This window comes from Scylla paramamosain, chromosome 25 (genome assembly GCF_035594125.1).
Source record: "Scylla paramamosain isolate STU-SP2022 chromosome 25, ASM3559412v1, whole genome shotgun sequence".
NCBI lineage: Eukaryota > Metazoa > Arthropoda > Malacostraca > Decapoda > Portunidae > Scylla > Scylla paramamosain.
Genome location: NC_087175.1, coordinates 18,780,893 through 18,793,392, shown reverse-complemented (window position 1 = coordinate 18,793,392; position 12,500 = coordinate 18,780,893). Strand labels below are relative to the sequence as shown.

The window sequence follows — 12,500 nt, the reverse complement described above, 5'->3', positions numbered from 1 at the left end:
ATTATACCTTATCTTCTCGTTCATTGCATCCATTAGTTTATGTTCTACCTTCCTTCCTCATCTATCTTTCTTAACTCGGTGCTTCCCTTTATAATATTCTTACCCTCTATAGACTTCATTCCACTAAATTCCACGTATAGTTTATGGTCTGCCTTCCTCCTTTACCTGTCTTTCTTAATTCAATACTTACTGTCATATTATTCTTATTATCTATAGACTTCATGCTGTTTGAGTCGACGATGGCGGAGAGTGTCAGGAATATAAGAGTTGTACAGGAATTCACTATGCTTCGTTTTCTTCAATAAGTCCGTCTCCCCCTCAGTCTCTCTCTCTCTCTCTCTCTCTCTCATCCTATCTATATACCTATCTATTTCGTCTTTATAGGAGAGAGATGAGAGAGAGAGAGAGAGAGAGAGAGAGAGAGAGAGAGAGAGAGAGAGAGAGAGAGAGAGAGAGAGAGAGAGAGAGAGAGAGAGAGATTGCAAGACTTCCTCCTGTGAGTGACTCAATGATTCAGGAAGTGGGTGTGGCGCTCTGAGGCCATTACTCCCTCCCTCCCTACCTCTACCCTCCTCTCCTCTCCCTCTTTCCCTTCCCATTCCACCCTCTCCCCTCCCTCCCTCTCTCCCTGTTCCCTCTCCTCTCCCTCTTTCCCTTCTCTCCAGTCTCTCTTCTCCCTCCGTTCCTCTCTTTACTCTCTCCTCTCCCTCTTTCCCTTCTCTCCATCCTCTTCTTTCCCTCCCTCCCTTCCTCCCTCCTTCCCTCCTTTCTAACCTCTCATCTCTTTCTTTTTCCGTACCTCTATCTTCTACTTTCCTCCTCCTTCCCTTTACCGTCTCCTTTCATTTCTTCCCTCCCTCTTCACGTGTAGTCCTGGTGGCTTCCTGCAGCTTCCCTTGTTCTTGTGAGACTTTTTGTTGTAATTTCTGGGTTTTGGAGTGTTTCTCTTAAGAGATCTGTACTTTTAATGTTTTTTTTTTCACGTTTTGTTGTCCTTAGTTTTTTTTTTTTTATGGGAAAGAGAGGGAGAGAGAAAAGTTAGTGGGCTCGTACAGGAAATTACATATACTCGTGTACACGTTACTAACTTCTACATTAACTCTTATTGCTTACTCTCAAACTTTTTTTTTCTAATCCTCACCATTATCGTAACCCATTCTAAACTTACTGCTCTATACATCTCCATTACCACATTGTTTTTCTCTCTGCTCACACATCTCCTTATGTCTGACTCCTTTCATCATCATCATCATCATCATCATCATCATCATCATCATCATTTTCGTTATTATGACATTCCACAAATCTCTCTCTCTCTCTCTCTCTCTCTCTCTCTCTCTCTCTCTCTCTCTCTCTCTCTCTCTCGAAGAAGAAGAAGAAGAAGAAGAAGAAGAAGAAGAAGAAGAAGAAGAAGAAGAAGAAAGGGAAAGATTGGAGATGGAGTGGAGGGAAGATGTGGAAAAAAGAAAGAGGAGGGAGTGGAGAGGAGAGGAGGAAAGAAAGAGGGAGTGAGTGAAGGGAAATACGGAAGAGTGGATGGTGGTTGGAGAGAGAGAGAGAGAGAGAGAGAGAGAGAGAGAGAGAGAGAGAGAGAGAGAGAGAGAGAGAGAGAGAGAGAGAGAGAGAGAGAGAGAGAGAGACTGCATGTAGGTAGGGAGACAGGAGTGGGAGGAAGGAGGAGGAGGAGGAGGGGGAGGAGGAGGGAGGAGGAGGAGGGAGGAGGAGGGGGTCATGTTCTTGTGGGAAGTTGTTTATGTTTTGAAAGAAAGAGGGAACAGAGACAGATGGAAATGGAATGAGGGAAGAGAGGAAGGAAGGAGAGAAGAGAGAAGAGAAGGAGAAAATTCACAATAAATGAGAGATAAGGTAAAGAGAATACCATAACTTACCTTTTCTTTACTGTTGCGAAAGGATGGAGGAAAGGATGATGGGGGAAGCAGAAGAGAAACAAAGGAAATAGAATGAGAGAAACTGCAATAAAAGAGGAGATGAGAAGGAAAAATATAAGAGGTAAGAAAGGAGAGAGGGAAGATAATCGGAAGCAACAGAGAGATGATACGAAGAGATCATAGTTATTAATGTGGTATTGAAAGAGAGAGAGAGGGAGAGATGATGGGGGAAGATGAGAGAGAAGATAAGTTACGGTAAAAATAAGAGAAAGACGTGAGGCTGACAGGAGATTCTCAAGCTATCAATGAGTATTTAGTGGAGAGAGAGAGAGAGAGAGAGAGAGAGAGAGAGAGAGAGAGAGAGAGAGAGAGAGAGGGAGAGAGGAGAGAGAGAGAGAGAGAGGTACGATATGAACCCAGGAAAATAAAATAAAAAGTATATAAAACACAAATAAAACACTATACACCAATAATTCAGATAATAAAAAGCAAAATAAATAAATAAATAAATAAATAAAAAAAACACAGACAAATATTTCCTTCACTTTATTAAGAAACACAAAAGTAAACAACACAAAACAACACAACACTGGGTCACGGTATCAACAGAAGGAACGCGGAGCAGTGAAGTGGCAAGCGGGAGACGAGACAACCTTTGGAACAGCAACACAACGGAGCAGCAACAGTAACAATAACGTGACGCGAGACTGGAGCAACACACAGTTAGGGGGAGCAACTGTAGGGACCGGAGCTGAGAGTGTTAGGTAACTGGTCTGGGTGTGTAAGAGGAAAGAAAGAGAGAAAGAGAGAATGAAATACTGTAATGACTCGTATTTCAGTGCTATGGACATTTTTCAGGCTTTAGTCACCTCTTATTAATTAAAAAAAGAGTAGAAATAGTTATAGAAGAAGTGACTAGGTTAGATAACTGGTCTGGGTGTCCAAGAGGAATGGAAGGAAGAGAAGAGAAAGTGCATAGAACACATTGTAATTATTCATAACTCAGTGCTAGGGATATTTTCAACTTTCATCCACCTGTTACTGATGAAAAAATAGTGAAATAGTTATAATGGTAGATGAATAACTAGGGTGCTGAGAAGAATGGGGCGTTTTGAGAGGTGTAACACTTGAATAGGATTGACTGGATGGGTCAGGCTGAGTGGGATGAGGAAGTGAGAGGAATGAAGAGCTAGTACACCAATTGCGTAAGCTGGGAAGGCTGAGTGGGACTGGGGTGAATGGTGTCTAAGATAAGGAAGCACTTGGATGGGAATTGGAGAGGGAACTAAATCTAACCAACCGCTAGATCTTAAGACTGAGTGGACTGGGGAGGCTGGCCGAATAGAATGGATCACTGGGAAAGAAATTGAGTGGTCTGAAAAGGTAATGAGTGTTGTTAAGTACTAGAAGGTGAATCGACGGCTTCACATAGATATTAACGTGAGTTAGTTGGGTTTTGCATGAGTGGGAGACTTAACACGGTGATGCCTTAGCGGGAGGAAGCACTGGACAGCTGTGTGATGACTTGACAGTAACTTACCACGTTCTTGAGAATCTTACTAGTGAGAATGAGGACTTGTGATTGCCAACTATGCCCTCCCGAGAGAGTCTCAAGCTCCTCTGTGCTTGGATGAGACTTCTCATACGCCACACGCCTCGTTCTCTTGCTCAGTGAATATCTTGAGCAGTTTTGGCAGGCGCGCGAACCTCAACCAGGCCAGTGATGGGATAGTGAAGGACTTTACCACAGGGCCAGCGAGTCGTGCATGTGTGTGCCGCGTTGATATTAATAGGAGAGAACGATAACTCCTGTCCCATTTCTTCTCTAGGAGCTTCTTTAGTTATTTTACGGGCAAACTATTGTATTATTCTCACTCAAAGTACATGTTTGGGTTAATTGAAGGGATAAAGCATCTCATTACATTCTCTAAAGGACGCATTTTTAGGTCAGTTTACTGGTTAACTGTCGCATTATTCCCGTTCAAAGGACATTTTTAAATTTGATTAAATGAGTAAAGTGTCTTATTCTATCCTCTTCGAGTGCGTCTTTGGCTAGTTTATGGGTTGACTACCATATCATTTCCCTTCAGTATACCTTATCATTTAGATTAACCATTTCATTCTCTCCCCTTCAAGCCTTCTAATCTGATCTTCTTTAACCGATCCACTCCTTCCTTCCCTCCCACACACGTGATTAACTAACAGTTTCTAAAATCTACCTCTGATTGGTGGACGTGGTTCGAGTCACGTTTACAAGGCAAGACTTACAAAGAGCGTATACTTGTGGACGAGGGCCTACCTAGGATGACTAGAACTAGAGGGCTGGGAGGCTTGCCGTGATCGCGTGCACAGAGTCACATAGTGCGCAAAGTTACTATATTCCGTACTAAGCATGAGTCGCAGCTCTTGTTTTAAATAAACATTTGTAACACTCAGTTTTTGTGTGTAAGAGGAGCTCTGGCCTAGGGCAACGAAAGGCTGACAAAAAGGCCCGCTAAAGGTGCCAGTCCCCAAAGAGATATCAAAAGAATGATTAAGAAAATATGAGGAAAAGTGTTAGCTAAATATCACATTTCTAAGCCATGTCACTATATAAAAAAGAAAAAAAAATTCTTGCTCAATCTCAAAATGTGATGCTCTAATGTGGCTTAATGTGATACATAGCTAAACCTTGAGTCACACGTACCTATTGTGTCTACTCACCACATACGAGTAAACTCGTCACGGGAAAGCCACAACGCATGCCTAGTACATATAATTTTCTGTACGAGTAACTTTGAGCTCGCGGCGCTGGCAGGGAGACTACACTATCACGCCATCACGAGACACGGCGCCGCTACAGGGAGGAGACAGTAAGTGGTCAGGGTATTGGCAAGACTGACAGCGCGGTCACTCATCTACGCATAAGAGAGAGGCGGAGGATGAGGAGGCGGATGATGAGGAGGGGGAGGATGGTACTGCGGTGCTGGTGATGGCAGGGGATGCGCCTCTGTAGTGAAGGGATAAGCAGGGTACGGTTCCTCTGGTTGGTAGTAGGCAGGGTAGGCCGCCTCTCCCTCGTAGGACACTTGGGCCACGAAGCCTGAGTCGCCGTTCACGTAGTACGACACTTTCTGCACCCGGCCGTCTGGGAGCGGGACGTAGTACTCTCCCTCGGTGAGATAGCCGTCGCTGGACTCCCGGTGGCCGTAGTTAGCACCTGTGTACTCGTCCCGCACGTCGTAACCGAACCCGTATGGCATTGGTTCCTGGGGGAGAGAGGGGAGAGGGAAGCACGTGGTTGGGGAAAAATGTGGCAGGAGAGAGATTAGATGTGTTAGAGTGAGTTGCTGCTCTTCACGTCGTAGGGCATTGGTTCCTGAGGGGAAGAGAGGGAAGCACGTGGTTGGGAGAGAGAGAGAGAGAGAGAGAGAGAGAGAGAGAGAGAGAGAGAGAGAGAGAGAGAGGAGAGAGAGAGAGAGAGAGAGAGAGGCGTATAGATCTGGACAAGTGAGTGGTACTGTGGTGGTAATGAAACACAGGATATACCTGGAAGACTTTACTTCTCTAACGTTTCGGCAGCTGTCTGTACTCTCCGAGGAAGACAACTGTTGAAACGTTACAGAAATATAGTTCTCCTGCTATAACCTGGCTCGTCCCCACCTCAATAACAATCAGATAAGAGAGTGAGTTACGGTCCCTCCTGTCTTAGTAAGGAGAGTGAATAAGATAGAGTTCTTCACGTCTAGCCAAACTCGTAAACCATTTGTTCCTGGGTGAGAGACAGAGGGAGAGTGAAGCACGCGGCGTGTGGGAGATGAGAGAATTTGAGTAAGGCATCGAAGATAAATTAATACATGCATGGACTTATGAATTGCTGAAGGAATAGACGATAGGAAATGAAGGGAAGGTGACTGAAAAGTGAAGTAAATTGAATAAGCATTAATATGTGAAGTAATTAACTGCTAAAGAAATGGAATGGAATGGATGGAAGGTGACTGAAAAGTGGAGAAGTAAATGAGAAAAAAATAATAAGCAAGGAGTATTGAGGGAAAGGCAAAAGGAAAAAAAAAAGCAAACGAAAATGAAAGGACAAAGAAATAGGCAAAGAGAATGAAAGAAAGGGAAAAGAATGAAGATTTTTAAAGAAGAAAAAAGAAGATGGTAAGAAATGAAAACTAAAGAGAATAAAAAAAAATAAATGTAAGTTCTGCAGTCTATAAAAAAAAAAAAAAAAAAAGTGAAAGTATTTGCCTAACACAACATTTTTATCAGAAACATCTCGTATAACACAACACTTCCCTGAGCGACCTTGAGTATCAGGCGTTTTTATACAGACAAAAAACACAACACAATAATCGGCAATCAAAACACCACAATTACCTCCACAGTTTAGAAATCTGTAAGTTAAAGCCGAGTTTACACACACTATCAACATAACACTACAAGACACCATTAAGTATCAAACACCATAATTGCCAATACTCCCGGAAACTGCAGCTCATTTAGTCTTCCGGGTCGAGCGGGAGAGAAGAGAATGGGGGAAGAGATCTTGTCTGGATGTCTGGGGAAGGAACGCGGCATTAAGTAGTAAAAGGGTGGCTAAGAACTTACAGCGTCAACAGGTGTTCCCGTTAACGTAATGATCACCTCTGGGCTGCCTCGTCACTTTCACTCCTCTCGCTCAAGTATGTGTGCGTGTGTTTCCTTAACCCCTCTCGTTATTTCGTTAAAGTGTCACTCATTTATTTGAAGAGCGTGAGGAGAAAAAAAGGGGAATAAGGGTAATGAGAGGAAAAGAAGAAAGACAGAGATAAGGAAGGAAATGGGAAATTGAGGAAAGAAGGAACGGAAAGATGAGGATTTGTGTGTTTACGAGTGTACATCTTTTCTCATTTTTTCGCTTCCAGGTAATTTGTTTGAAGGAGAAAAGAATGAGACGGTAGAGAGGGGAGAAGTGGGGAGTTGGGGAAAGAGAGAAATGAAAGATAAGGAGCAATATATGTGTTTTCTGTATCCTCCCTCGTTATTTATTTAAGGAGCGTGAGGTGGAGAGAAAAATGAAAATAAGGGAAATGAGAAGAATAAAGAAGAGAGACGGGGAATTATTAAAGATTATGATTGGAGGATTGACGAAAAGAGAAATGCGAAATGGTGAAAAGAGAGAAAGAAAAGATGAGGGACTGTGTGTGTGTGTGTGTGTGTGTGTGTGTGTGTGTGTGTTTCTTTAACCTTTCTCGTCATTTCATCAAAGTGCAGCTGATTTATTTGAAGAATGTGAATAATTGTTGTGTTGTGTTTCATTTGATATTGATGCTTTGTGTGGGTTGGGAAAATGACCTGATTTAAAGATGATGGTCCTCTTATTTTTGGTGCTTTGTAAGAGAGAGAGAGAGAGAGAGAGAGAGAGAGAGAGAGAGAGAGAGAGAGAGAGAGAGAGAGAGAGAGAGAGAGAGAGAGAGAGAGAGAGAGAGAGAGAGAGAGAGAGAGAGAGAGAGAGAGAGAGAGAGAGAGAGAATGTACTACAGACAAAACCAAGAAAAATCATAACCCATTATTATAAATATTCTGGTGACAATTAGACAAAATTTCATACAAGAGAGGAAGTGTCTGGAGCAAACTGATAATTACATGACACGAGATACGAAACAAAAAGAGAGACAAAAAAGAGAGAACAGATATAACCAGGTGTGCTATGAGGAGGAAGAGGAAAAGAGAAGAGGAAAGGGAAATGAACATAATAAAGAAAAGAGAGAAAGGGAAGATGACAAAGAATGACTAGGAAGAGGAAGATGGATGGAAAAGAGAAATGAAGATAAGAAAAATAGAGAGAATTTGAAGGTGATTAAGTTTGAGAAGAGGTGAAGAAAAAGGAGAGGTGCAAGTGAGAGGAAAAAGAAAGAGAGACAGGAATGGTGAAATAATATGATAGGAAGAGAGAAAAGGGAAATGGAGAGAAGTGAGAAAGGAAACTGTGATAGTAGAAGAAAAAAAAGAGGGAAGAAAATTAATGAAGTACAGAAGAAATAAATATGAGAGCTATAACAGGAAATCATTAAGGAGAGAAAGGAAAATAAAATAGATACAAGAAGGAGAAAAAGAGAATTAAGAAACATAGAGAAGAGATAAGTAGGAAAAAATGGCGACAGAAGAAAACTAATCAAAGAAGGAAAGGGAGAAAACGGATACAAGAAAGCGAAGCAAAGAATTAAAAAAAAATAAGAGAGAGAAAAAAGACAATCAAAGAAAGAAAAAAAAAATATTAGACTGCGATAACGAAGTGATACGAAGAAAAACAAGATGCGGTCGAGAAAAGAATGAGGGTAATCAAGAACTAATGACAAAATAGAGTAGAAAAGAGAGTGAGTCAACAATGTGTGGAGAAAAAAAAAGAAGAGAAACACAGGAAGGTAGAAAAAGAAAGAACAGCATATCTGGTAGCAAGCGATATGAGAGAAGATGACGTGTGTGGTAAGACAAGAATAAATGCAATAAGGAACTAATAATAAAATAGAGCAAAGAGAGAAGGAGTCCACGGGAAGGAGGTTAGTGAAAGTGTGGAAACGAGAGTGTGTTTTTAGGGAAGAAAGTGGCGTTATGATGACTATGGCAGTGATGATATTGATAGTGATGGGTTAGTGTCTAGTAGTGGTAGTGGTGATGGTGGTGGTGGTAGTAGAAGTAGTCCCTGTTTTTATTGTGTCTTTGTTTCTGGTTGTAGTAGTAGTGGTAGTAGTAGTAGTAGTAGTAGTAGTAGTAGTAGTAGTAGTAATCTGAGTGAGAATTCATTTACAACGATTCTTTCTTCCTTTACATCCTTTTCTTTTTTTATTCATTTACAACCAGTCATTTTTTCCTCCACCAGCCATAATCTTTCTTATATTCCACAACCTTATAACCTGTGTCTTGCGTCCATGTCTCACACACTGGAGGAAAAAGTAATGAGTCGGGTAAAAAATTACTCGTGTTTTCTATATATGAGTGCTGCAACTCAGGGTAGACTTTACAATTGTCAATAAAAGCACTCCTGTTTGAAGTGTCTGTGGTTCAGCTTCTCTCACTGCATGTCTGTCCTCACCAGTGCTTAAGATAAATTGTACGATAATTTTTTGAGGTAGAAATGCTATTAATAACAGCGGTATTAAGGCTCATATTCTTAAACGCATTGAAATCTCTAAAAAAATAAATAAATAAAAAAATTCAAAGATTACAAAGATAATTAATAGTTCTCATGATATTTTCTCCTATAAATAATGCAAAATTGTCATGTAAAGTATCTAAAATATTGAAAATTTCCACTAGGACTAAATGTTACTCAGGTAAAACACCGAAGCATTTAAGGATACGAGTCCGATAGCAATGGTTCCTTTAGATTCAATTAAACCTCCCCTGTTTGCTTGTCTCTCTGTTTCGTATTCTACCTCTCTCAATCCACGCTACTGATCTCAGTATCAATAAAAACTGCACTGTTGTCCTGTCTGTCTGGTTGTGTGTCTCTCTCATTCTATCGTCTGTCAGTTTGCGTTGATCTTTAAAACACTTCTGGAAGCAAATTAGTCAACCTAGTCTGAAACCTCCTCTGTTCAATTGTTCGGGGAAAGGAAATTGAATGGCCTGTTTTTTGTACCTCTTGGCTAACGTTCTTCACACGTATAGAAACAGTCCTTGGTGTAATTACCTCAGCTACTTGTATATCTACTCAAAAGAAGTGACACAATCCTGAATAAGATGCATCAACCAAAAAAAGTCGGAATCATATAACTACTCGTAGCCTCACCCATCACATTTTCAATTCTTTTAAGTCTCTGTAGAACTTTTAATATATATTTTTTCATTGGTCCATATAATAAATTGCCTTTCATTTATAGATATGGAATTGAAAGGACTGTGACATCACTTCTTGGGCCAACTGTTCATTGTATCCTGTGTCAATAAAACAGGAAGGATTACTGTACACCTGAGTGCAATGGTGAGAAAAATACCTTCATTATTAAAGATATTAGAGTGAGGTGTAAAATGTGGGTAAATAATGACAGCATTGATATTCTAGGGTTACCTATATAACTTCACATGTACGAGAGAGAGAGAGAGAGAGAGAGAGAGAGAGAGAGAGAGAGAGAGAGAGAGAGAGAGAGAGAGAGAGAGAGAGAGAGAGAGAGAGATGTAATATATGTTAACCTCTCCTTATTTCACCTTTCCATTCCTTCCTCCTCCCTCATCTCTGTCTACCTCCCCTTTCTTTTTTCCATCCTTCAATAATCTCCTCTCTCTCTCTCTCTCTCTCTCTCTCTCTCTCCTCTCTCTCTCTCTCTCTCTCTCTCTCTCTCTCTCTCTCTCTCTCTCTCTCTCTCTCTCTTTTCAGTCATTAACTTTATCGCATCTTACGTAAAATTTTGATCAAGAATACAAATGGTTTAATGATATGGTAAGCGTGTTTTTATCTCGAGGAAGCGAAAGTGAAGGGAACATAGTAATTGGTAGAAGATTCTTAGCAAGAGAGGTCTTGATCTTGTCGGGGCTGGAATAGTAATTGAAATGACTGGTGATTGAAATGACTACTGTTGGAAACTTGCAGGATGTTGACATACAGATCAGACAATGGTAGTCATGGATTAAGTTAAATTAGGTTAAGTTAGGTTAGACTAGAAAATATATAGATAAATAAATAGTGTGAATAAAAAAGGAGCTTAGAATTAACAAAATGGAGATTACATTTAGTAAAAACAAACTAAGATAGCAGTAAAAATGCAGAGTAATAGATAAACATAAGTAGATAGAGCCGCATAGAGAAGAAGCTCAGCAAGAATGGACGTAGATTTTAGGTTTTTTAAGTAGTAGATAGAAATGTCATGACTGTTTTGCTGAATAAACTTTTGGATTAATGTGGCAGAAATATTTTACCTGAGTAACGTCGAATGATTCTTCTGGTCAGTGTATAAATGTTGAGCGTTATCATTGTTGTTGTTGTTGTTGTTGTTGTTGTTGTTGTTGTTGTTGTTGTTGTTGCTGTTATTGTCGTTGTTGTCGTTATTTTTATTGTTGTTGTTGTTGCATGAAGATGATAATGTCATAGCATATTCATCATTATCGTCAATCTCATTCTCATTATCGTCATCATCATCAGTAATGGTGATAATGGTAATAATGATAGTGGTGGCAGCAACAGCAGCAGCAGCAGTAGTAGTAGTAGTAGTAGTAGTAGTAGTAGTAGTAGTAGTAGTAGTAGTAGTAGTAGCAGTAGTGGTAGTATTAGTAGTAGTTTTAGTAGTAGTAATAGTAGTAGTTGTAGTAGTAGTAGTAGCAGTTGTTGTTGTTGTTGTTGTTCTTGTTGTTGTTGTCGTCGTTGTTGTTGTAGTTTATATTGCTGCTATAGCAGAAGTAGTGAAGTAGCAGTAGTAGTAGTAGCAGCAGCAGCAGCAGCAGCAGCAGCAACAGTAGTAGTAGTAGTAGTAGTAGTAGTAGTAGTAGTAGTAGTAGGAGCAGCAGCAGCAGCAGCAGCAGCAGTAGTAGTAGTAGTAGTAGTAGTAGTAGTAGTAGTAGTAGTAGTAGTAGTAGTAGTAGTAGTAGTAGCAGCAGCAGTAGCAACAACAACAACAACAACAATAACAACAACAACAACTACTACTACTACTACTACTACTACTACTACTACTACTACTACTACTACTATAACAACAACAACAACTACTACTATTACTACTACTACTACTACTACTACTACTACTACTACTACTACTACCACCACCACCACCACCACCACCACCACCACCACCACCACCACCACCACCACCACCACCACCACCACCACTATAACAACAACAAAATCATTACCAGTAACCACAACATCATGAATACCATCACAATCACAGCTATCAGTATTAAGACCCCCACTACCACCATCGCCACATCCACACCACCACCCATCACACTACAGCCACACCCTCACCTGGTAGTCGTCCACGGGGGGCAGGTACGGCTCAGGGTGGATGGGGGGGAGATGCTGAGGCGGCGGCGGATGAGACGGCTGGGGAGGAAGGTGAGGCGGTAAAGGCAGAGGAGAATGTGGTCTTGGAAGTCGAACTGGGCGTATACGTCTGAGTCTTGGCCTTCTGCGCCTTACCAGTGGGGGAAGAGGAGCATGAGGGGGAGGAGAAGGGGGTGGATGAAGAGGTGGGGAGGCATAGACAGGCTGAGGAGGTGGGGAGGCATAGACAGGCTGAGGAGGAGGAGGAGGAGGAGGAGGAGGAGGAGGTGGTGGTGGTGGTGGTGGTGGTGGTGGTGGAGAGGCGTAGACAGGGCGAGGAACGGGAGGAAGGGTCGGGTGAGGACGAGGGAGCGGCGGCCTAGCAGTGGTAGGGACTAGATATGTTTCTCTCGGTTCCTCGTACACTGTGATGTCAACCTCCTGATGAATGGTCGGCTGCGGCCTCGGCGCGGTGTCCAGGCGGATGGTTGGGCGGCTGTAGGTCGGGGAGATAGTGGTGGAGGATGCGTGGGATCTCCTGGTGGCGGGTGGAGGGGCGGAGTGGATCGGGGCGCTGAAGGACGGGCCGGAGTGGATGATTATGTCGTCAGGGCGGCCCAAGCACCCCGCCACCACCGCCGCCAGCACCGTAATCTGAAGACACGCAC

At 41.9% G+C, this 12,500-nt stretch overlaps 2 protein-coding genes across 2 annotated transcripts in view; one reads left to right on the top strand and one right to left on the bottom strand.

Annotated features, from left to right (window-relative positions):
* The window catches only part of LOC135113282 (cuticle protein 7-like), a 36,988-nt gene that overhangs the window by 4,607 nt on the left and 19,881 nt on the right, over positions 1 to 12,500 (top strand). The window lies entirely within an intron of this gene.
* The window catches only part of LOC135113279 (uncharacterized), a 10,889-nt gene continuing 809 nt past the window's right edge, over positions 2,421 to 12,500 (bottom strand). Inside the window, exons 2-3 of the mRNA XM_064028490.1 lie at positions 11,815 to 12,486; positions 2,421 to 5,137 (exon numbers count right to left, since the gene is read on the bottom strand). Coding sequence (XP_063884560.1) covers positions 4,787 to 5,137; positions 11,815 to 12,486 — 1,023 coding nt within the window. The 3' untranslated portion in view covers positions 2,421 to 4,786. The remainder of the gene's footprint in view (positions 5,138 to 11,814; positions 12,487 to 12,500) is intronic.